The following is a 23,217-nucleotide window of genomic DNA, read 5'->3' on the forward strand; positions in this document are numbered from 1 at the left end:
CTTTCTCTCCTTGCAGCTCCCAAACACACCCTACCTCCAAGTGTCCTGAACACTACACAGAAGGGGTGGGTTCAGAACCTTGAATCCCATGGCCTGGCCCTGGCAGTGTCCCTTATGCTAACCCCCTTGGCTGAAGCAAGGCTTTCTCTGGTCATCACCTCCCACCCTCATCCCAGTCCATCTCTAGGTACACAGTAACCTTCAATATAATTAACAAGAGAGGGGAGGGGCAGGGGCTTCCAGCACATTCTTGAAGTCTCATTCATCTAAGCTCGGAGCCTTGCCTGTGGATCCTAGGCCTAGGACAATCCCCAAGGGCCCAGGTAACAGGCAGGACACTTGACCCAGCTGATCAGCCAGGTCCTGGGGCAGGGCTACCTGGGCAGGCTGCATAGTGGGTTCTTTGAGGGATGGTAGAGAAAGCAAAGGGGAGATGAAGGAACAAGGGGTTGTCCCCTTCCCTCTACCTTATGGCTTTTGGGACCATGTTGACCTTTTCTCTTGGCCACACTTGGCAGTGTCCTCCAACAAGCAGCTCACCTGCCCATCCCCTTGATTGGTAATCATCTCTTGGTGATGCTACCATCCTATGGGCCTCATGAGCCTCTTTGCAGGGCTAGGCGCCCCACCTCCCTTCCTGACCCAGAGTTGGGTCCAGGGGTGGCTGAGCCCTCTCCACCCCTCCCCCATCACCAACACCTGGTTGTCTGGCTCATTCCTTAGAACCTCACACATTGTCGGGTCTTCTTGGGTTTCAAGGACATCATGGTCAGGAATTATGCCCCAGGGTTTCCTGAGCCCTAGTGCAGAGTGAAGGGGAAAAAGATGTGCACTTGTTGAGACTGCAACAAGTAGAATTCCGGATTTTAACTGCACACACAACCATCCACTGGTGATACTCACCACCCCCACCGCCCCCACCCGCTAGTAGATCCTGGTGTGGATGTGGCTACTGCAGCCAGAGGGGAGTTAGAATGAATAAATGCTCCACTGCTCATGTATCCCCCTTCCCAAATTCTCTCAGGCTCTGAGTAGAGCTGCCTACAGCCCCAGATGGCCACATTCTTTTTGGAAGCCACTTGGGAAAAAAAAGGACAGAAGAGACTCCTGCCTTCCCATGGCACAGGAAGGTGCCAAGGGTCACACTTTTCACCAACACCCCCACTCCCCACCCTGGGATTGCCTGTTATTCACCCAGAACCTAGGGAAGATCTCCCAGAAATCTTGAGTGTCTGACTGGACCCTCAGAGGCCTGCAGCCCAAAACCCTGGGAAATGTTGAGCGGGTCCAGATCACATGGTATGTGCATCTTTTATCCTCTGGGCCTGTCTTGTAGGAAATCCAGGCAAATTCCCAACTTCCTTTTGGAAATTCCTATCAAAATATAATTTTCAGATATGTAAAAAAATGACATACAAATATAGAAGAAACATGAATTAAAGATTTATTACACATCCAGGAAGAAATGAGTGGCAAAGCTGGTTCGTAGAGCATTTTGAGAAAATACATATTCGTAAGCATTCTGAGAAAAGAATGGTAGAATAAGATTGTGATGTTAGATACAAAACTGGGAAACAGAGTTTTCTTCTCTATGGAATAGAAACATACAAGTTCATAAGTAACGTCAGTGTCTAGGTTCTGATCGAATAATAAATATCCAAGTCAAACAGAGGTCCACTCTCTAGATTAGGGATTGGCAAACTTTTTCTGTAAAGGTCCAGGCATGCAAGTTTTGGTCACAGTTAATCTCAGGGCCCAAAAGTAGCCACAAGTAGTAAACACATGGGCTTGGTTTATTCCAATAAAACTACAAAAACAGATGGCAAGCTTGATTTGGTCCACAAGCCATTTTAGTTTGACAACCTCTGCCCTAGATAATTAAATAAGCTTTGGTCAGGCCTGTTCAACAGCACGCCAGTATGACACAGAACATGCCACACTCCCCTTCACCTATTTCCAAGGTTGGATGTTTCTTCACACCCATGTCCCAGGAGCCCCTTTAACAGTTGTGCCAGGCAGCCTATTTTATCAGAAGATGGGAATGGTCACTTGGCCTCCTCTTGAGGTACACTAAAATCAAGGTTCTGAAGACTTTTGGGGGCTGGAACTTCTGGAACCCAGAATATCATGTTGGTCTGGAAATCAAAGGGCTAGTGTGACTCTGGTCCCCAAGAGAGGACAGATTTCCACAGTGGCAAGGAAAGTGAAGCCCGGGCTGGGTAAAACTTTTCTCCCACCCTTTCCCTAGTCCAGCTAAGGGTGGCCAGCCTTAGCCTCTCCAGGCCCCTGCAATCCTGGCAATGGTGGTATCCTTGGCCCAAACATTTCCAGGATGACCCAGGAGGGTGGGGCATCATTACCCTCATTGCTTTCTATTCCTCACCAGTTAAAGAGGCTCCCACCGCTTGGCTTGGAGTGTCAAGGTTGGTGTGTGTCTCCAGTGAAACAATTCCTCACCTCCAGGCTCAAGGCTCAAGTAGGAAGTGGCCCTTCCCAAGAAATGGTAGTGGAAGCTCCAGATCTCCTTGGGGGCTCATCTGCTGCCCAGACCTAGAGAAACAGCTGGGAAGCTGTTAGGGCTACAGTAGCTAATCTGAGCCCCCAGTCCCTGCTGCTTTATATAGCTCAGGTAGGGCTTTAATACTATGCTGTAGTCTGCAGAATATCAACCAAAACAGGGAGTGATACACTTATCCCTCCCAGCTCTTCTCACACCTGTATACACCTGCCTTCTCCCCCGATTGCCCCCCAACAAGCTCAGTAGGCCACAGACCCACTTGGCAAACCAGTGACAACACAGCCAGGAGTCTTGTAGCAATCCGCCCAGGCAGCCGTGGCAGGGCGTTATCTATACACGGCTGTCTGGCTCAAGGAATGGACGCCCAGGATCCCATGAGGCTTCCTCCGGCTCCGCCAGCCACACCTACCCATACCAGAGCTCCATTCTCCAGAGGCCCGTTGTGTACACCAAGGGCACATTTCCAAGGAGGGATCAAGGGACATGAGGAATGGAGACAGGGAGAGTTCAGGGTTGCCGCTTAGCTTGGACGAAGATATCTCTCAGTATGCACAGAGTAGCTCTCACCTCTCTGAGCATAGGCCAAAGCGCAGCCACAGGTGAACCCATAAAGGGACCTTCCGGCATGCGCAGAGCTACCAGCCATCCTCCTGTTCCTACCGCGGGTTCTCTCGCCTGCACGAGATCCTCCTGTCCGGTAGAGGGCAATGAACCGGTCCTCGGGGGTTTGGCACCTCTGGCTAACCCGGAAGCGCTTAGGAAGCGGTAGTAGCTGCAGCTGCGACTTTGGAGGCGGCTGCGGCGCTAAGATGAATGCTCCTCCCGCTTTCGAGTCGTTCTTGCTGTTCGAAGGCGAGAAGAAGTAAGTGGAGCCAGCCGAAGTGGCAGAGAGTCGGGCTGAGTGTCGCGGGTCGTCAGCCCCTGCAGCTTTTGGGGCTTCTGCCCCCCTCTGCCGGCAAGACCGAATTAGTTTTGGCTTGAGCGTCCGCTCGCAAAACCCTTCGCGCCTGTCTCTGCCAAACTTGATAGGCCAGCCAAGCGGTGGTGACTTTCCCCTTTGCAGATGAGGAAACTGAGGCTCAAAGAGGTTAAGTAATTCCCCAGGCATAAAGCAAGTGGTGGGTCTGTATTACAATCCAGAATGCCTGGCTCCAAAGTCCTTTTCTTCTGGGATCTGGCAGCCTCCTCGCTCGTCTCCTGGCCTGCCACCTGTGTCCCCCTTGCTGAAGCCAGAGCGATGGCTCTTAGACTCATTCGCCTGGGTAAAACCTTCAGTGACTCCTCATTGCATGCAGGGAGAAGCAAAATGTAGTCTAGTGGTCAGACAGCCTGCTGGGCTTGGCTTTTGTGCTCCCCACTTAAAGACTGTATGTTTGGGCAGGTAAGTTAATCTGCCTGAGGCCCACTTTTCTCATCTGGAAAATGGGCATATTACTGTATTAAAGGGGAGAGTAAATAAGTTATGTAAAGTGCTTAGCCCAAGACTCAGCACATAGAAGACCCTCTTAAACATTGGCATTTCCTTCTCATAACAGCTTGATATGCAAGGCTCTGTGGCCTAGCCCTTGTCAGCCACTTCAGCCTCCGTTGAGAGCAGTGGTTTTCATCTGGGGACCATTTTGCCTCCTGGGAACTTGCAATGTCTGCAGACTTTTCATTGTCATAAAAGGGGTGCTACTGGCATCTAGTGGATAGAAGCAAGGAATTCTGCTAATATCCTACAATGTAGATATTAGCAGAATATCTACAAAAAATTCCCTACCAAAAATTCTTCAACCTAAAATGTCAATGGTGGCAAGGTTGAGAAACTACTTTGGGAAAAAGGAGCAATCCAGAGTAAGGGTCCTACAGAATCAGGGCGTAACTGGGGTCTGGGACTAGACACACTGCTGCTGATTCAGAGAGGTCTTTATGGGATGAAGAGACTGAGAAAGGCTTTCGGGAGGGGATGGGACTTGAGCCTGCCTTGAAGGGTAAGGTTTAGACTCGGGGGAGGAGGGGAGCCCCTATCCCTCATCTCTTGTCTCTGCCTCTTCCTAGGATCACTATTAACAAGGACACAAAGGTACCCAATGCTTGTTTGTTCACCATCAACAAAGAAGATCATACGCTAGGAAACATTATTAAATCGTAAGTTCCAAGTCAAAGGCTCCCAGGGGCTATGTTTAATGGGGCTCTTTGAAGCAAAGCACAAGTTTCAGATTTTAAGTTTCTCTGAGCTACAAGAAGTTCTGGTTGCTTGCTTGGGCAGTTTACACATTCCAGTGCCTTTTCTTCAAAATGACACTGACCCATATCTGTTCACATAGCCACATTGTACTAGCTTATTTGACTAAAGTAAGTGAATGAGCAGGAAGCCACAGAAAAGTAGACATACTTGTTTTTATGCTAAGGAGCATGAAGAGTTAGCTCCCACCCACTCCACCCCTATTTGTGACAATGATCTCATTGACCCCTGGCATTCTAAGATGTATGTGCCAGAGATCCTAACAGTAGAATAAGGGGAAGGGGTGAGAGAGGGTCTCAGTGGTTATCTGGTATCCCTTGTGGGTAGTCGATATTGGTTGGAGGGTGTTTGTTTATACCGTTGAAGTCCTGGTCAGTGGTGTGACTGAGGCTCTGGCCCAGAGACTTTAGTGAAGCCTTTCCCGAGTTTGTGTTTCAGACTGTGAGCAGAAGCCTGACTGGTCTCTTGGTGAAAGTAGGGGATGGGATTGCCCACTTTTTGTCTGGATGATTCCCACGCTGTGCCAAGCCTGTGGTGCACTCAGGCTCTTTTGGGGCCCTGCTGCCCCTCTGCTGTGTGAGCCCATTGTCCCCACCTATGCAAGGGATCTCCCTCTTGGTGCTCACACTTGACAGAGCTGCCCTGGAGAAAACCCTCGTGTGCCCAGCGAACAATGCAGGCTTCACTTCACCACAGCCTCATAGAACAGGACCGAATGGGTGTGGACAGCAGCTGTCAGTCCATGCCCAAAGGACTTCCATTTCTTTTTGGTAACTGCTGAGAGCCTGGGGCCTTCTGCCCCTGCTGCATTTGCTGTGCTAGATGCTCTTTTGGGACTGGTAATGGGGCTTTTGTGTTCTGGTTTACCAAACATTGGCTGGATTTTTACTACCTAGGGAGGTTTCTTTGGGGGCATTGCAGGGTCCCTCACATCCCCCGAGGGAAGAGGTTACCAGAAACCGTGTTTACCACCTCATGGATGCAGGGTTGTGTGGGGGAGGAGTCCCCATATGGTATATCTTCCCCAAACTGTTTTACTTGATTTTTCTGGAGAGGGGAACAAATAAAAATCAAGAGCAGGGAACCATCTGGCATCAGCCCCCAGCTGCATGTGCTTACAGGCCTCAACCCAATGGGAAGATCCCTTGGCTAAAAGGCCTGGTAAGCGTCAAGGCACGAATTTCAGCCTCCCTCACACTGCTTATTCCCGTATCTCAGACAGCTGTTGAAGGATCCACAGGTGCTGTTTGCTGGCTACAAAGTTCCCCACCCTTTGGAGCACAAGATCATCATCCGTGTGCAGACCACACCAGACTACAGTCCCCAGGAGGCCTTCACCAATGCCATCACAGACCTCATCAGCGAGCTCTCCCTGCTGGAAGAGCGATTCCGGGTGAGGAGCTGGACATACAGGGGAAGAGGGTTGGTCTGGACACCAGCTTGTTTGCTCAGAGCTGCGGTGTTCTCATACCTAAGACAACCCCTGGTTGTTTCCTCTGATTTACTTGGGATAGAGGGGCAGAGGTGATGACAGAGCAGGAACTTCTACCTTCCAGGAAGCATGGGTAAGGAGTTATGGAATTGAAGACTGGGGCCTGCTGTCTGCATCCATGGGTGGGAACCTTACCTAGTGCTCCAGTATCTCTGTGCACTCTTGTGGTCCCCATGGAAGCAGGGGGCCTACTGCCCCCTTGGTGCTGCTCCTCCAAGTTTCTTCTCTGATGCTGGCTGCTTTGTGGTTTGGAAGGCCTGGCTGCTTCTAGGGCATTTGTCTAGGGGGCAGCTCATTCTAGGGTGGGGTCACACCTGTCCAGACAGGGGGCCTCAGTCTCGATAATTTAGAGTGGGAAAGATTCACAGCCTTTCAGATTTCAACATTTGTCATATACTCACCAGGAAGCACCTCTGCTCCACCTGACACCTACTCCAGGCAGCAGGATGTGTGTGCAAATGATGGAGTGGGTGGGGCTGGCTCAGAGGGTCCCTTGGGTTGCTGGCTGCCCAGTTCCTTAGAGCTGTTCAGGGCCTGGTTCGCTGCTTCTGTTTAGTTCATGGCTGTGCTCTAGAACATGGCAGCAATTTTCTGGCAAACCTTGGTCAGGGATGTTGGGGCTGAGTTTCCAACAGTTTCACCTGTCCATTCCAGCTAAGTGTACTTGCATTCTTCCTCTCTCTCAGGTGGCCATCAAGGACAAGCAAGAAGGAATTGAATAATGGGCTGGAATGAGTCTTGCTTAGCCAGCTCCTACCCTGCACTGGGCCCTTCTCCAAGTACCAAATGGAGGAGAGCAGCTTCTCTCAGCTAAGGGCCTCCTTGGAGATATCCCAGGGAGCTCCTCACCCTTGACATTGGTGTGTCCTGTACATAGATTCTTTCATCTTCCTAATAAAGTATGGAAGGAAAAGACCTGGATATGAGCTGAAGCAGAGGTGACTTCACAGCAAATGGATTGTCAGGCTCAGTGGAGGTAGATGATCTGTCTTGGGGCCACATTTCAGAGTGGAATGTCCCAGAGACCCAGATTTCTGTCTGAGAGGGTAGCAGGAACAAACTCATCTGGGAGGCAGTCTTGAGCAGAGAAAAACTGAAAACCCATGTACTTCCATGAGTCTCTGCTTTGGAAGTCTCAGCTGCCAGGTCAGCTTGTCTTATTCAAAGTTGAAACACCAGATGGGGCCCACAAACAGCTCTCCCAGGCTACTCTTAAATAGTAGAGACTTTAATAAAAATATTTACTTATAGAAAGATCTCCATTATTAGCCCCAAAGTTGAATAAGTTAAGTCGAGTCCCTGGTACTTTGCAATAGAGGCAGGAGCTGCTCGAGGCTAGTGTCTCTTCCAGATCGCTACAATGTTGGAATCTGTCAGAGCAGTGAGGTAGGTAAAGGTAGGGTTGGCCACCACTGTGTTCACCATGGTCTTGGTCACTGTCTGGCCGAGGGCTCGAGGCTGGGGCCACTTAAGGATCTGGTGGGAAGAGAGGAGAGCTGGGCTCCTTCCTGGGTTCCTCGCGCTGCACCAGTCCCCAGCAGCGGGGAGAAGAGAGAGCTGTGCATACCTGCGTGGGGGCCTGCAGGGCTGCTGGCAGTGGAGGCTGCTGCATCAAGATGTGCCTGACATCGTAGATCCACACGTTGCCCTCCTCGTCCCCACAGAGCACAATCCCCTTATCTGCCAGGACACAGAGACTGGAATCTAAGGTGGGGCAGAGCTTTAGGAGGTAGAGAGTAGGATAGGGTGTGAGGTGGGCTCACCAGGACAGGTGCTGAGTGAGAAGTAGGCCAACTCGGTGGGTGACCACTGGAGCCGAGCCAGGACCACCACTGCCACCGTGGACTGACTGCCTCGGCCTACCCACGTCTGGCTCCAGCTCCACAGGCAAATGGTACCGAAGCTATTCCCCTTGGAGGCTGTGGGGGAGAGGAGAGAACTGTGCCTGCGGGGGCCCCTATTAAGGCATTTCTTATTTCACAATGGGGACCCCTCAGAAGCTCTCAACACAGCCCAGGGAGAAACACTCATGAAAGCCTTACCAGGGCCCATCTGAATCTCAGGAGGCCAGAGAGTCCTGAGCTGGGTTTACTCACCCACAACATCCTCATTCACAAACGCCAGCCCATCCACTCTCCGGCCGGATACCTCAGAGCCCTCGGAGAAGACAAACTCCACCTCACACACCCTGTGGAGCCACAAAAGATGCTGGTCAGCTATTCCTTGCATATACAAAGAGCTTCTCATTCATTTAATGGGGACCATTCACTGGGCACCTATTGTGGGCCTTGCCCTATGTAGAGATCAGAAGCCACAACCCAGACATCTTTTCTGGGCCCTGGAGGGGTTTGAGCTTTGCCCTGGAAGAGGGAGCCAGCACCTGTGTACTAATTCACAGGTGGTGGGAATCAGAAGCATGAGGGGTTGGTTCTTCCAGGAAGCGGGATGGTGTGCCCAGGAAGCAGAGCCTCCGGGACTAAAAGGAGCAGGAAGTGACCAGCCATCTAAGTGGGGCAGGTGTTTCGGGCTGAACACTGGGGGCCTGAGAAGGGAGAGACTGGAGAGCGGCTTACTGTGACCCTGAGGACAATGGGGAGTGACTGCTGAATGTTTACAAGCTGAGGGTGTGTGTAGGGTCACAGGAGCTTGGAAAGTGCCCATCGGCTGCCCAGAGTCCTGGAGAGGCTGCTTAGAGCAAGAAAACCAGTCAAGTACCAACTGCAAGGAGAGGCAAACACATCTCAGATGTGGGGGAGATGCCACAAGACTTGGGGAGATATGAGTGGAAGGGGCGGGGAGGAGGCAGGCCCAGGGCTTGACTCCCAGGTGTGGCACAGGGCCACCAACAATACTTGGCTGAACAACTACCACAGTCTGCTGAGGCTTCTACTACTTCCCTCCACATAACAGCTGCTTCACTCCTGCTACCCACCCTAAAAATCTTCCCAGGCTATTCATTGCACTTAGAGTAAAATTCAAAATCCTAACTGTGGGCAACAAAGGCAGCATACCTTGGCCCAAGGTATGACACCTCATCTTGTACCATTGACACCTCATCTACTAAGCTTGTGGGCCCCAACAAGCCATGATCAGACCTCCCTAGACAGCTCTCCCCAGTTCTGGCCCTTTGAACATGCTGTTCCTCTGTGTGTAGACCTTCACTGCCTCTGCCTGCCTGAATCCCTTGTAGGAGAGCACGAGCCTGAGAACCTATCCATCTGTCACTGGTCACCTCCCTGGAGTCCTCTTGGCCTTCCTGTTCCCCTCTCGAAGTACCTTATTCTCTTTCCTTCATAGCTGACATCACACTTCGTGGGGTTACCTTTGTTTAATGCCTATCTCTCACTAAGCTTGTGGGCCCCAAGAGGGCAGGAACTCCATGCTGAGCACTCTCTCAGGCCTTCCAGGTGGAATGGATGAGCCACAAGCCTCAACCTGGCCTTCCAGGGCCTCATCCTTGCCCAGACACCATCCTCCTTGCCCTCTATTAGCACTGGTATGCAAGTCACTGTCCCAACTGTACAGATGAAGAAATTATGCTATGACAAGAAGGTCCCAGTGCTGGTGAGTGGCAAGAGCTGGGTGGTAGTGAAGCCCCAGGTTGAAGGTGAGGTGATCAGAGCCCATGGGGGGAAATGACCCAGCCCAAGTCCCACATACAAACACCAGCAAAAGAACAGGTCAAAGGGGCCTTTTCTCGAGAGACTAACAGAAGGTGGGGACAGGCCAGCTCTGTGAGGAGGCCCCTGAAAACACCCTTTGTGGCTGTCCAGAGCAGCGTGCATGGTTTGGGCACCACCACCCGTGGGTGTGCCTGGGGTCAGACATTAGACTGGCAGATGCCTAGCTGTAAGGCTTGGCTTTCAAGGCATACCCATCTGGCCTTACCTCCTTTTCTGAGGCTGGTCTAGCCGCACATCCCAGCAGCAGCAGCCACTCTCACAGCCAGCCAGCAGATAGGCATCTGGGCAAGAGGCAACTGGGCAGACACGCAGTGGGGTAGAGGTGGTATCGAGTGTGAGGAGCTGGCTGCCAGCGTATGAGAGGGAGAATATGAGGCAATGGGCCCAGGTGTCTGCCCACCCTGGTAGCCAGCCCTACCTACCCCAGCCCTGCCACAAAGCATCACCTGGCCTGGAATTCATAATCGTGGTTAGGCACCCCGATGTCCCAGAGGATGATCCGCTTGTCATAGGAGGCCGCTGAGGAAGGAATGGGAAAGGGAGAAGTGGCTCTAAGGAGGCCCTGCTCCCTCCTGCAATCTGCAACCCAGGCTGAGACCGTGGTCCCAAGGCCGGCCCCTCTGAAGCAGGGAAGGAAGGCTATTGGTGGGAGACTTCAGGACTTACAATCTTACTCTAACCTAATGTATGCCACACTAGGCAGTCATCTTTCACAGGCCTCTGCTCACGTATCATCCCTGTTGTGCTCACCATACCTGGAGGGCCATGGGTATCCACCCAGGTCACAGACAGAGTGGCCCAAGTTGTCAAAAGCTCCAAGGCCACAGAGCAGGTTAGGGGAAAAGCCATGATCTGAACTGAAGCCTGGTCAGTTGTCTACAAAGCCACATTGCTTCTACCATGGCCAGAGCTAACATCAGCTGCCTAGAGTGAGGTGGCCAGCAATAGGATCCCCCTACCATCCCAGGGAGGGAGCGCTGAGGCACTGGGATGCAGGAAAGGGGTGCTGGGGGAGCCCTGGGAGTGTGGGGAGAGAGTCTTACTGAAAAGGTGGGTCTCGTGGGTGGGACTGAAGCAGAGGGTGGCAATGGCCCTCTTGTGGGCACGGATGACCCCGCAGCAGAAGCCAGCACGCACGTGTAGTAGCCGGACCTGACCTCGCAGGCCTGCAGCTGCCAGCACGCTCCAGCGCTTCTTGTGGCCTGCCTGCGTAACCACTGTCAGGGCTGTCCAGGCCACTGAGAAGAATTCCTGGGGGCAGGGGGTGGAACAGTCACTGAGGGGCTGTGTGTGCATATGCATGCACGATCAAGCCTGGGAAACTGAGGCCCAGCATCAAAGAAAAAGGTTACCTGGTGAGTAGGTGGCACTCCTGCCCCCATTAGCCAAGGCTCTGCCCACTGCCCTGCATGAGCAGGGCCCTGGCACTCACCTCGCCAGGTGTCTTGTACTTGTGCAGTACGATGCCAGTCTGGCAGTCTATCACACACACGGCCTCCCCGCCACATGTGGCCACAGTCTGAGACGTGGCCCCTGCATGCCCTGTTTTGAGAGGTCAGTCTAGTAAAAACATTTTCTGTAAAGTTCCCCCCTGCAGTTCTCCTCCTCCTGGCCTTGATGACATTTTAAAGCTCTCTGCCCCTCCCAAATTCTGCATCCATCTACGCAGCCCCCAACCGGTGGCATCTCCACTCCTCTACCCCGCCCCCACCAGAAAGTTTGTTCTGCTGGTTCCTTGTAGCCTTTGCCCTAGTCCTGCTGGCCCACCAAGGATATAATATACCCTCCTCCCAGGCTGGCTCGAAGGCACAGGCCCAGAGCTGGGTCTCCAAGTCCTGAGGGCTGTTGTTCTTGCTGTGGCATTGCAGGAAGTGCAGGGGCTCCAGCTTCAGGGCAGGCTGTGGGGGAAAAAGGAGGTCACAGCTGCCCTAACCCTTACTCCCAGCCTCATGCTCCCTGCCACCTTGCTGGCTTACCTGGCTGCTATCAGAGGCCACAGGGCTGCCCTCCACCTGGGCCAACGGAGAGGTGCACACCCGCTTTTTGGGAGAGAGGTTGAGTGGGATGTCATCTGGCCGTTTCAAGGCCACTGAGCTGGCCTGTGAGGGGGGTTGGGAAGGACAGGCTGAGGGCCTGGTGACCATGGGCTCATCTACCTGAAGCCACTTTCCTCCCCATCACAGGCTGGACCGAACCCTCCCATGGGTACTGGAGGCAAAGACTGACTCTGGGTCAGAGGGAACTAGCTTGGGCATCAGAGGCTGTCTCCTCAGCTCATTTCCAGGAACCGCTGCTGCCCTGCAGCCTCCCTAAGCAGGCCCTCGGAGTCTAGGAAGCTGCATGGAACCACACTCACCCTGGACTCCTGGGTAACTGTGGCTTTTGGGGACCTCTCCGGGATGTCTGCCTCATGCACCTGGGTCCCACCAGAGGCCACCAGCTCCTCAGAGATCATCTGCACCTGGGTGGGGGCAGGTCATCAGGAAGCTGGGCACAGTCTTGGGGATCCCCAGCCCCTTCTCAGATACCCAATCAGAGGGAACTTGTGTTTTCCAAGTTGGGAAAGGGCCTTTCTAGCCAATAGGGCTGCCTTTCCACTCCCCACAGCCCTTCATGGCCAGAGATCTCCAGGGCAGCTTGGGCCATGGGAGTTAGCAAGGAGCTGGAAGAACAGACTCCCAGCACAGTGGGTGAGGACATACCCGCCACTGGGTGAACTCGCTGAGGGACTCGGGGCCGTAGCGGACATCCCTGATGGCAGACCTCACAAAGTCTGCCTGAGCCTTCTCAGCCTTCTCCTCAGGGCTCAGTGAGGCCATGAACTTCTCCCAGTGAGCTGTCACCTGGCACGAGAGGGACCAAATCCAAGCCCAGCCCACGCCAGCTCTTCTGGACTCTCCATGCTCCTCCCAATCTCATGGCCATAGGTATTTCAATCTCCCTGAACCACAGCCTTCCTAGCTGTAGGTTGCAAAAATCTAAGCAACACAGACAAGCAACAATCCCAGAAGGATGAAGCTGGTCCAGAGTAAAGTTACTATGAAAGTGTCTCAGCCTACCCTTCTGGGTCCTGCCTATACACGTGGAGGGCAGGTGCCCCAAAGGACAAGAGGCCAAACGCCACAACCAGGCTCAGAGCAACATGTCAGGCTAGGGGCTAAGGACCACTCGGTGTTAGGGCAGAGACCCCCTGTAACCTCCCCTCAGTGTCCTCAAAATGTCCAAGTCTGTCATTTTCTCTTCAAGGTCCCTGACTTCTCCCAAGCCCCAGAGACATCTCCCAGCCTCCTTACCCTGCTGGTCAGCTCCCGGTTCAGGTTCTCCACCTGTGAGGAAGTGGAGGAAGCATCCTTGCCATTGACCTTACGCAGCTTGGGCAGAAGAAAGGAGACTTTCAGGTTGTCATTGACCTGGGGGACAAGGGATGAACAAAGGTTGCTGAGCTTGAGCCTAACAGAATGCTAGCCCCGGGCATGGGGCCACTGAGTGCCCCCACTTACTGTCAGGAAGGGGTTGCCCTCCAGGCTAAGCTCCTCAAGCTGTGGGAACTGACAGAAGGCAGTGACGTCTCCCAGCTGGTTATTGGCGCAGCGGAGAATGCGCAGGTGGGACAGGCCCAGGTTGGCAGGCAGCGTCTCCAGTTGGTTGTTGGAGAGGTCCAGCTCCTGCAGCTGCTTCAGGCGGCTCAGGAGCTTGGGGTCCAAGTGCTCTGAGTGCAGCTTCAGCCCTGACAGGCTGGGGTAGGGGCAGACAGGGAGGGCTCAGGGAACCGGAAGACCTCCCCGCCACTACTATGGCAGCCCAGGGTGCCTCCAAAGGCTTTTCCACCTGGTAATTCTTGTGCATGCACAGCCTCTCCTTAGCACCCTCCTTTTTAAAAATCTTGTAACTATAGAACTCGGGGTAGCTGGCCCCTTCCAGGATACTTTTTAAGATCCTCTAGGGGGTGCTCCTCTGTGCTCCCCAGGCCCTCTGTAATTATCAACAGGTTGCTCAACTTTATTTCTGCACGACTGTCCCTAGCAGCCCTGGTCTGCTTCAGGGGTAAGGCTACTCGGGGCCCAACGGCCCACCTCCTGAAGAGAGGACGGCGTTTGGCTCGAGTGATTAGAGATTCCGCCCCAACGACAGGGCGATAACGGGGCCGGGCAAGAATCCTCGCCTCTCTTCCCAGCTGCCCGTCTTCCCCCGACCCGCCTCTTACTCCAGGCTCCGGATCTTCCCCAGCCGGTCGCTCTTGGGTCGCCCCCGCTGCATGAGCAGCCGAGCCGAGAGAGGGCCCATGGCGAGAAAGTGAAGCCCTCGCTGACTGTACTGGCAACACCAGCGTCCCGCTGAGCCCGAGACTCCCGGCGTCCTGTGCTGGTGCCCGCGGCCGGCAGAGCCCAGGAGGTGGCGCCGCGCTAGCCCCTCGGTGGCGACGACCGGAAGGAAGCGGCCCGGCGGACCTCGTGCCCAGCGGGTGGACTGCAACTCCCAGAGATCCCCGCGGCCCTGCGCCTGCGCACTGGCTTCCAGGACGGAGCAATGGCGGCTGCGGTGGTGGCGGCTCCCGAGGTCCTTCGAGAGTGTGGTTGTAAGGGCGTTCGGACCTGTCTGATCTGCGAGCGGCAGCGCGGAGGTGACCCACCCTGGCAGCATCCCCCACAGGTAAGGGCTGGGAGAGGGGGCGCGCCCACAACTCCATTCTTCATATGGGGAAACTAAGGCCCAGATAGGCCATGATTAGGGGCCCTTGCGGTGGGGACGTTGCGGGATGAGGAGATGCGGGCTTTGAGGAGTGGGTTTGGAATGGAGAAGGGGCCGGGACGTGGGTGCAGCCCTACCACAGCTCACCTCTGGGACCTGGGGGGAGTCTAACAGCAAACCTCCACGTAGGCCTCCCGAGTCTGGGCCTGGGAGCTTTACTGGCCTGTGGGGAGACGAAGTGGAAAGAGTAGAGGGGGCCGAAGACCAGGGCAAAGGTGCCCAGAAGGCCTAGGACGGAAATGAGCGAGGAGGAAATTAATTCCAATTAATTAACGAAAAAAGGACTCAGCCTTTGAACTGGGTCTGGACGTATTTGGTTGCAAGGTCGTTACTTCTAGGGAAACTCCTTGGGTAAACGCCCGGGGTGGAGGCGTGTGCTTGGAAGGTAGATGATGGATGCTTCAGGTGAGGGAATTGAGGTCAGTGGGGCCTGACTACAGAGAACCTTGTGTGTGGCCACTGGGTAGGCTGGGCTTGTCCTGAGGGCCATGGAGAGCTCCTGAAGGATGTTAAAGGAAGTTACATGTGATTTTTAGAACAATCCTGGGAGCCGATAGCAAAGCATGAAGGCTGGGAAGCCAGTGAAGAAGCTGTTGCAGTGTCTCTGGTTAAGTGCAAAGATCCTGTGGAAAACAGTGTGACGGTTCCTTAGAAAATTAAAAGTAGAATTACCATATGATTTAGCAGTTCTGGGGATATACACAAAAGGTTTGCAAGCAGGGTCTCGAGATATTTGCACACCCATGTTCATAGCAGCATTATTTACAAAAGCTAAAAGGTAGAAGCAACCCAGGTGTCTATTGTAAGCAAAAATTGATAATCAGTACATAAATACAGTAGAATACTATTTAGCCTTAAAGAGAAAGGAAATTCTGACACGTTACAACCTGGATGACGTTTGAGGACATTATGCTAAGTGAAATAAGCCAGTCACAAAAGGACAAATGATGTGTGATTGCACTTACATGAGATACCTAGAACAGTCAAAGTCATAGAGATAGAAAGTAGAACGGTGTTTGCCAGAGGCTGAGGAAAGGAAAAGGGGGAGTTTTAATTTTGCAGGGTGAAAAAGTTCTGGAGATTGGTTGCACAACAGGGTGAATATACATGACACACTGAACTGTATACTTAAAAGATTATTAAGATGATAAGTTTCATGTTATATAATTTACTATAATTTAAATTTTTTTTCAAGTGCCAAAGGTCTGAACTGTGGGGGTAGCACCTTCCCAGCCTGATGGCTGAGGGAAGAGCAAAATGTCCAGGATGACTCCTCATTTTTAGTATGTCTCATGTGAGGTGTGAGAGACAAGAGGACACAGTGGTTCAAAGATGGGGTGGTAGCAATGCCTATGGAACATAAAGGGGAAGGAAGCAGAATTAATTGGTCAGTAAGAACCTCAGACTGCCAAGTGGCCCTGGCAAAGTCATGGACAACCCAGCTGGGAGCTCCAGAGCAAAGACTACCCATTAGTAGTCTTTCTGCACAACAGTCCCATGTTGTGCAGAAATGGCTGGGCCTATGTTGGGTCACTGGCTGGGAGCGGTCCAAGATGAGTATGGTGTCCACTAGAAACCTGAGGCAAATCCAGAGGCACTGCAGCAGGAAGTTGTTAGCCCGGCACTCCTTGTGGATGACTTGCAAATTCTGCTCTTTTATGAAAGGAAATTCAGGCAGCACCTTCTGGCTGCTACAAAGGAGGGAAGGGTCCAGAGACGTCCCCACCTGGGCTGAAGAAGGCTTCTCCCTTTTGGCCTCCTAGCATGTGCTGCTCACCCCCTGGACAGCTCTGGGGCCTCAGCTCTAGGGGTAGCATATTTCTCAAACTCCTGGTCTGAGCTGGATGCTTTTATACCTGTCCTTTTTTAATCCTCACAAGGCTGGGGAGGACCGAAGATACCCTGCAGCGATACAGGAACAGTGTGGACTCACAGGCTAGTCCCCAGTTGTGCAGCCTCAAGCTGGTTCCGGCTAACTTTGCTGAGCCTTGGTCACCTCATCTATGAAATGGAAAATGAAAAATGGTTATGCGGATGCTCTTCCTTTTTACAGATGAGGAAAGTGAGAGAACCTTTCTCAGGAGGCAGCCCCAGGCAGGCATTCGACCTCCTTTTAGACTCCAGCTATCTTCCAAAGTGGCTTCAGGGGAGAACGAATTATTGGGCAGGGGCTGCTCCCAAGAAGGCTTCTGGAGGGCAGGCTCCAAGGGCTCCAGGACCGCCATCTTTCTTTTTCAGAAAACACACCGTTTTATTTACTACTCGGACACTGGCTGGGCTGTTGGGGCTGAAGAGTCTGACTTTGAAGGCTGGGCCTTCCCTTTCCCTGGTGTGACACTGTTAGAGGACTTCGTGACCCGAGAGGAAGAAACAGAGATGGTGCAGCTGATGGACCGTGAGCCCTGGAAGCTCTCACAGTCTGGACGGAGGAAGCAGGTAGGCTGGCCCAGAGCTAAGGATGGGGGTCAGCCTATCAGAGAGGACAGCCACTCTGCAGGGCCCCTTCATTCACCTCCCACTCAGCACCCTCCTTGGCAGCCATACCAGGGGCATGCCCAGCCTGCTCGGCCTGCTCACCTTCCCAACAGTATGCTGGTGATCTAGGGCTCTTAAGGCAGATGACATCTCAGCTCTTTCTGCCCTCGCTCCAGCTGGGTAGTGCTAGTGACTGTCAGGAAGGGTTTCTTGAAGGCTGCCAGATGCCTTCCCTGCTGAAGTTCTTTGCTTATCAGTTTCATGTATCCTCAGGCCTCCAAGTCCTAGACCCCTTTGTCAGGGATCATAGCCCGCTCGCCTTGAGTCCTGGTCCTTTGTCTAGTTCACTCCATCTATTCTTCATCTCCAGCAATCCTTTCCCCTACCAGGACCCATGGGAGCCATCTATTTGGCCACCTTTTCACTTTTGCTTCCCCTCTCATCGTCTTTCCTTTCCCTGTACGATGGCCAGTTATTACAGTCACTTCCTTGGGTGCCCCCTTGCCTTTTCTCCTTCACGTTACTCTTTCTGCTTTACCACAGCCCTGGTCAGTTACAGCTCCCCTCCCTTGGGCTCACACACAGCCTGCTGGCAAATCTGGGCCCTTCCTGCTCCAGTGGTCATATTGACCTTCTCTGCTTAACTGCCTTCCTTCTAACCTCTTTTCCCCTCCTCACTCTCCACTCATGATCTTGCCTCTCTGAGCAAACAGGCGCATCTGCACACCTGCCTGCCCTAGGTAGGTGCTGTTCCCTTCTAGCCTGTTTCCAGGGCTTCTCTCCATACCCCCTCTCGCTGTTTGCTGGATGCATCCCATTTCACTCAGAAGACCTTGTTCAGCACCACTTCCCTCTCCCGAAAGTGAATTTTGTCTTGACTGGATCTTTTCCACCAGCCTACCAGTAAACTCTCTCTCTCTCGTTTCTGCAGCAGAATTCCTTAAAAGCGTTGTTGATTCTCACTTCAATTCCTCTCCTCCTGTTCCCCCTTAATCCACTCAAAAACCACTTCCGTCACTGACCTCCATGTCCTAAACCCAGTGGTGGGTTCTCAGGCTCAGTCTTTGAGCCTCTTCTCTTCCTGCTCCAGACACCCCCTTGCTGATGTTAGGGAATCATAGCGCTGCACACCGTCTCTGTGTTTGGGACTCACATATTTGTATCTCCAGCCCAGACCTCTATTTCTCAGACCCTAAACTGAGCTTTGGCTCTTTGCCCTCTCCAGCGCCCCCTGCAGTGTGCATGTCTCAGTAAATTCCATCTTCCACCTGTGCAGTCTACAAACTGTGGATCTCTCTAGATTTCTCTGTCTTGTTGGTAATTACTATCAGCACTTTCTTCTTTCAAAACCTATCCTGAATCTGAGAACATACCTTTCCAGCCCTCACCCCTCTTCAGTTTTCAGTAGGCAAGTGACTCTAGTGATGCCTCACCAGATCATGTCACTGTTCTGTTAGATCCTGTCACTGCTATTACAGGCTCTCCAGGCTTCCCATCTCAACGTAAACACAGAGTCCTTACAATGCCCTGGAAGGCCCTGTACTGGCTACCAGCAAAACCTTTGTTTCCACTCCTGTTCTCTGATGTCCCCCACAGTCACACCAGCTTCCTCAGTGTTCCTTAAAGGCTCCAGCTTCTCATCCCTCGGCACTCCCATCTCAGGCTTTCTGCCTGCCATTACCTAGGGTTGGCCTGCAGGAGCCTGCTTTCCCAGGCACTCCAAGATATGCAGAACCTGGAAGGAGAAAGACAATTCCACCAGATGGAGCTCCCTTCCACTAAGGGCGGGGGGACCAGTGAGGGCAAGGGTTGGCAGAGAAATGCTCCCCCCTTCTATTCCTCAGACCACAAATCTGAGGCATATTCTAGAAGGCACCTCCCTAAAATTTTTTGTTGTTGTTTGGTTTTTAGAAAGAAGCTGCATACCATAAAATTCACTCATTTAAAATGTATAATTCAGTGGTTTGATTTTTAGTATATTCACATTGTAGTGCAACGATTACCTCTATCTAGTTCTGGAACATTTTCATTACCCCAAAGGAAACCCATACTCATTAGCAGTCACTCTCTATTCCCCTGTCCCCTGGCAACCACTAATCTACTTTCTCTGTGGATTTGCCTATTCTGGACATTTCATGTAAATGGGATTATATAATATATGATCTTTTGTGTCTGCTGTCTTTCACTTAGCATAATGTTTCAGGGTTCATCACTTTGCAGCATGTGTCAGTGCTTCATTGCTTTTTATGACAGTTACATTCCATTGTTTGGATATGCCACCATTTGTTTTATCCATTTATCTGTTGGTGACTGCTTGGGTTGTTTCCGCTTTTTGGCCATTGTGAATAATGTTGCCATGAATATTCATGTGCAGGTTTCTGTATGGATATGTGTTGTCACTTCTCTTGGGTATGCATTAGGAGTGGAACTGCTGGGTCATCTGGTAACTGTTCTTCCTTGTTCTGAACCCCAGTGGTGCCCATCTTGATAATGCTGCCTTGGATTGGCCTGCCTTCCCTCTCTGCTCATTCTTCCAAGATCCCGACTTCTTGGCATCATATTGTGGATACTCTGCCTGCACATGAGCCTTTTGTCTCTAGCTCTGCTTTCTGGGGTACCTGGGCTAAGACAGCCCCTGACACTTTGTATGCCCCCTTTTCACTTTATTTCTTTTTTAGCATTTATTGCCATCTGATATACGCTGTTCATTTATACCTCTATAGTGTTGGCCTCTTATTCTGGAATGTCAGACCCATGATGTCAGAAATTTTTGCTTTTCTTGGTCACTGTGATTGAATTCTTCAGACCTAGTCTGTGGTACCATCTCTATAAACTCAGACACTTCTCCACTTCCTTTTTGTCCTCATCCTTCAGGACTACGGCCCTAAAGTCAACTTTCGGAAACAGAAGCTCAAGACTACTGGCTTCCAAGGCCTCCCCAGCTATAGCCGGGAGGTGGTGCGGAGAATGGGCCTCTACCCCATCCTGGAGGACTTCCGGCCCGTAGAGCAGTGTAACCTGGACTACTGCCCAGAACGGGGCTCAGCCATTGACCCCCACCTAGATGACACCTGGCTGTGGGGGGAGCGGCTGGTGAGCCTCAACCTTCTGTCCCCCACCGTGCTGTCCATGTCCCGGGAGGCACCTGGCAGCCTACTGCTCTGCCTGGCCCCGTCTGGCTTCCCAGAGGCCTTGGTAGAAGGTGTGATGGCTCCCAGCAGGTCTGTCCTGTGCCAGGAGGTGGAGGTGGCCATCCCTTTACCCCGTCGCTCTCTATTTGTGCTCAGTGGAGCCGCGCGGCACCAGTGGAAGCATGCCATCCACCGAAGACATATCGAGGCCCGCCGTGTGTGTGCCACTTTCAGGGAGCTGTCGGCTGAGTTCTGTCCTGGTGGGAAGCAGCAAGAACTGGGGCAGGAGCTCCTGCAAATCTCTCTCTCCTTTCAGGGGAGACCCATGTGAGCCGCCTCCTTGGAGACAGGAGCTGGCACTGGGCCTAGCCAGAGGCACTAGCTCCAGAGTTGACCCTTTGCCAGGATTGAAGCAGGGAGCCCAGCACAGGGTCTTGCTTCCCAACTTATTAGGTTTTCAGAGAAGACTGACACACTGATGCCACGGAACTGGTTTTGATGGGGATGTGCCTCCGGTCAGTCCCCTTTGACCTGCATTGTGGTCACTTGTTTGGGTTATTTAATTTGTCACAATTTGAGGGCAGTGGCATAATTTGAGTTTAAAAAATATTGGCACCACTTACAACCATTTTCTCCTTTATCCATCTCTCTCAGTGAGGTTTCTCTATCCCCTGCCCTGCAGCCCCTCCATTGGGTAGCACATCGGATCGGAAAATGGGATTGGTAGAAGATTCGCGGTTATTATTGTTTCAGATTTCAGAGTCAGACTCTGCTTGGGTCATGCTTGACCCCTTGGAGTGCGGCATGTGATGAGGACAGGAAAATCCCTTGAAAGTCTGGTATTCCCACCCCCATACCCCGTAATGGTGTTAAAAAGTAGGGGGAAAAGTGTCTTCAGCTTCCAGAATAGCACAGGTGGTTCACCTTCAGGTGCTGGTGCCGTGCGGGGGGCTTACCTGGATGGATAGCTGGCCCCCGTGCACCTGAGGCCTGGTGAGCAGGCCGTTGAGATGGAAGGGGATGGCGGTGTTCCTTGGGGTCTTTGTGGCCAGCCTTCCTGCTGCTTATTTGACAAAATACATTCAGCTCACTGGCGACATGCTGGGAGCCAGACTTGAAAGACCAGGATCCCAGCACAGCCTGGAAACTTTAGTGGTCAGCACTGGTCTTCATATTCACTTTGGAACTTTCTGAGAGCTGGCAGGTTGGAGGAGCCAATGGCCACTCTGCACTGCCCGTGAAGTGGCATTGCAGCTGCTTGAGCCACTGGCTCAGACTGGAGAACCCTGTGAAGACCCAGTGGAGAGACTGCTTGGGTTCCTGTGGCTGAGTGAACCCAGCTGCTGGAGGGCATGGAGCATCTTCCAGATGCTTTGGCTGCTCCTCTCTGGACCAGCTCACTAAGAGCAGGAGGGCGGAGGGCGACTTCTTCCCAGGTGTTGTGACCTCCACACAAGCCCTCATAGACTCCACTCTGGGCCCCTCACACCAAGCACTCAGATGCAAGCCCGGCTGCCAAGCAGGCATGATGGTCTGCTCCGTAGGGCGTGCGGGGAGCCTCTGCCTGGACAGGCTGGGCCCTTGAGCAGCCTGCTCCTGGGTAGAAGCTGCAAGATGCACTACCAACAAAAGGCTCTTGGAAACAGAACTTTGGGAAAAGTTCTACCCCAAGACGTGCCAGAGAGAAATCTGTTAAGGCTAGGGAGTCACTCAGCAGAGAAACCTGTTTTCCCTTGGAATCTCCCAGTGTTTGCTCGCTGTTTGACAGTTGGCTCTTCCTACAGTCCCGCAGAACTCACATTAGGATACGCTCCATCACATCATGGTAAAGTTGGTGACCTCAAGTTGAGTTTGTCCTTGAAGTTACTACATGAAGACCATGAGGCTCTAGGTGCCACCTGCCCATGCCACTCACTGGGATTTAGCTGGGCTCTGGCCAGGCTGGGGTGTTTCCTCCAGGATGCTTCTGGGCACCACTGTAGCCACTGCCCTGTTTCTGAGGGGCTAGTCCCAGCAGCCATAGTCTGAAGGATACGACGTCTGTTTAGCCCCGTATTTTAGGTGGCTGTGCCTGCAGTCAGCATGCTTAAGCACCAGACATTTGTTGTACAGTTTCATCTGTGCTAATGCTTGGTGGTCTCAGAGTAGGAGAAGGCAGGAGCCTGTGGGAACACACTAATACGGAAGCATCCTCTTCCAGAATAAGTTGGGGAGTCTGCTGACATTCCTCAGCCTGCCCTGTTTTGGAAAGATGTTGAGGAAACTTGGGGGTTGGTTATTTGTTTGCAGGGTAGGGCGGTGAGGCCCATGCTGGCCCTGACAATGGGGGCAGGAAGGGGCTGAGCTCAGTCCAGGGAGCACCCTTTGGGTTATTTCTGCCGAGACTTGCGCAGAACCTACCTGTATCGTGTCCCTAGCACCCTGCAGGGACAGCGGAGACTGGGGAGGATTCAGCACGTTCTAAATGGGCCTGCCTCAGGGTCTTTGCTCAGTCCTGTCCCACCTTGCCCTGCTGGGCCCCACCCAGGGCTCTCTGAACCCTAACCCTCTACCTTTTAGAAGCATCCAAATCAGGACAGCCTTCTCAGCAGATCAGCTGGTCAGTAAGTGGGCCCAGCCACAGCAGGCTTGCTAGGCTCATTGGGAAAATGGGCCAGAGCCAGTTTGCTGGAATGGAGCTCTACACTGAGCCCAGGCCTTTGGGGTCCCCAAGGCCTGTGGAGTCCTCCCTCTGGGCTGCAGTGCCAGTCTGGCCCCCTATATTGGCAGAACTTTTCCATATAGTAGTGCCAGCAGCTTTGCAACCTAATTCCTAGGAGACTGGGTTGAAGTGCCAGAAAATTAATAAAGGACAAATATTCTTTCCTAGAAGGGGCCCTCTACCTCAGTAGGCAATTAGCAACTGTAACAAAACAGAATACATGGGAGCTTCTTCACAAGTT

General features: G+C 52.6%; 3 protein-coding genes across 4 annotated transcripts; 2 read left to right on the forward strand and 1 right to left on the reverse strand.

Moving 5' to 3' along the window:
• Nucleotides 1-3,264: 3,264 nt before the first annotated feature.
• POLR2J (RNA polymerase II subunit J) lies at nt 3,265-7,158 on the forward strand. Its single transcript, XM_006918575.3, has 4 exons — nt 3,265-3,380; nt 4,559-4,648; nt 5,964-6,138; nt 6,924-7,158. The coding sequence occupies exons 1-4, from the start codon at nt 3,328-3,330 to the stop codon at nt 6,957-6,959; spliced, it is 354 nt and encodes a 117-aa protein (XP_006918637.1). The 5' UTR covers nt 3,265-3,327; the 3' UTR covers nt 6,960-7,158.
• Nucleotides 7,159-7,449: 291 nt separating this feature from the next.
• Nucleotides 7,450-14,569, reverse strand: LRWD1 (leucine rich repeats and WD repeat domain containing 1). Of its 2 annotated transcripts, XM_006918576.3 has the most exons (15): nt 14,125-14,569; nt 13,421-13,655; nt 13,214-13,330; nt 12,623-12,763; nt 12,277-12,381; nt 11,897-12,019; nt 11,704-11,818; nt 11,353-11,462; nt 10,964-11,171; nt 10,367-10,439; nt 10,126-10,266; nt 8,334-8,425; nt 8,001-8,156; nt 7,805-7,917; nt 7,450-7,713 (listed from the first exon to the last, which is right to left on the reverse strand). In XM_006918576.3, the coding sequence occupies exons 1-15, from the start codon at nt 14,559-14,561 to the stop codon at nt 7,573-7,575; spliced, it is 2,307 nt and encodes a 768-aa protein (XP_006918638.2). In that variant the 5' UTR covers nt 14,562-14,569; the 3' UTR covers nt 7,450-7,572. The 2 variants fall into 2 exon arrangements, with proteins under 2 accessions (XP_006918638.2, XP_006918639.2); XM_006918577.3 differs by lacking the exon at nt 12,623-12,763.
• A 2,153-nt stretch (nt 14,570-16,722) lies between these two features.
• Nucleotides 16,723-20,606, forward strand: ALKBH4 (alkB homolog 4, lysine demethylase). The gene is made up of 3 exons (XM_015594585.1): nt 16,723-16,731; nt 16,908-17,105; nt 20,019-20,606. Exons 1-3 carry the CDS (start codon nt 16,723-16,725, stop codon nt 20,604-20,606), a joined length of 795 nt encoding a protein of 264 aa, XP_015450071.1.
• Nucleotides 20,607-23,217: the final 2,611 nt, after the last annotated feature.

Source organism: Pteropus alecto, unplaced genomic scaffold, assembly GCF_000325575.1.
Source record: "Pteropus alecto unplaced genomic scaffold, ASM32557v1 scaffold68, whole genome shotgun sequence".
NCBI classification, from domain to species: Eukaryota; Metazoa; Chordata; class Mammalia; order Chiroptera; family Pteropodidae; genus Pteropus; species Pteropus alecto.

Bases quoted from the DNA above. Each gene is read 5' to 3' on its own strand.
- POLR2J (XM_006918575.3), top strand. From the start codon at position 3,328: ATGAATGCTCCTCCCGCTTTCGAGTCGTTCTTGCTGTTCGAAGGCGAG. The intron at 3,381-4,558 runs GTAAGTGGAGCC...GCCTCTTCCTAG, and splicing joins CTGTTCGAAGGCGAGAAGAA to GATCACTATTAACAAGGACA. The intron at 4,649-5,963 runs GTAAGTTCCAAG...CCCGTATCTCAG, and splicing joins CTAGGAAACATTATTAAATC to ACAGCTGTTGAAGGATCCAC.
- LRWD1 (XM_006918576.3), bottom strand. From the start codon at position 14,561: ATGCTGCCAGGGTGGGTCACCTCCGCGCTGCCGCTCGCAGATCAGACA. The intron at 12,020-12,276 runs GTGAGTGTGGTT...CCCCCCTCACAG, and splicing joins CAGTTACCCAGGAGTCCAGG to GCCAGCTCAGTGGCCTTGAA. The intron at 8,157-8,333 runs GTGAGTAAACCC...TCTCCCCCACAG, and splicing joins TGTGAATGAGGATGTTGTGG to CCTCCAAGGGGAATAGCTTC.
- ALKBH4 (XM_015594585.1), top strand. The intron at 17,106-20,018 runs GTAGGCTGGCCC...CTCATCCTTCAG, and splicing joins AGTCTGGACGGAGGAAGCAG to GACTACGGCCCTAAAGTCAA.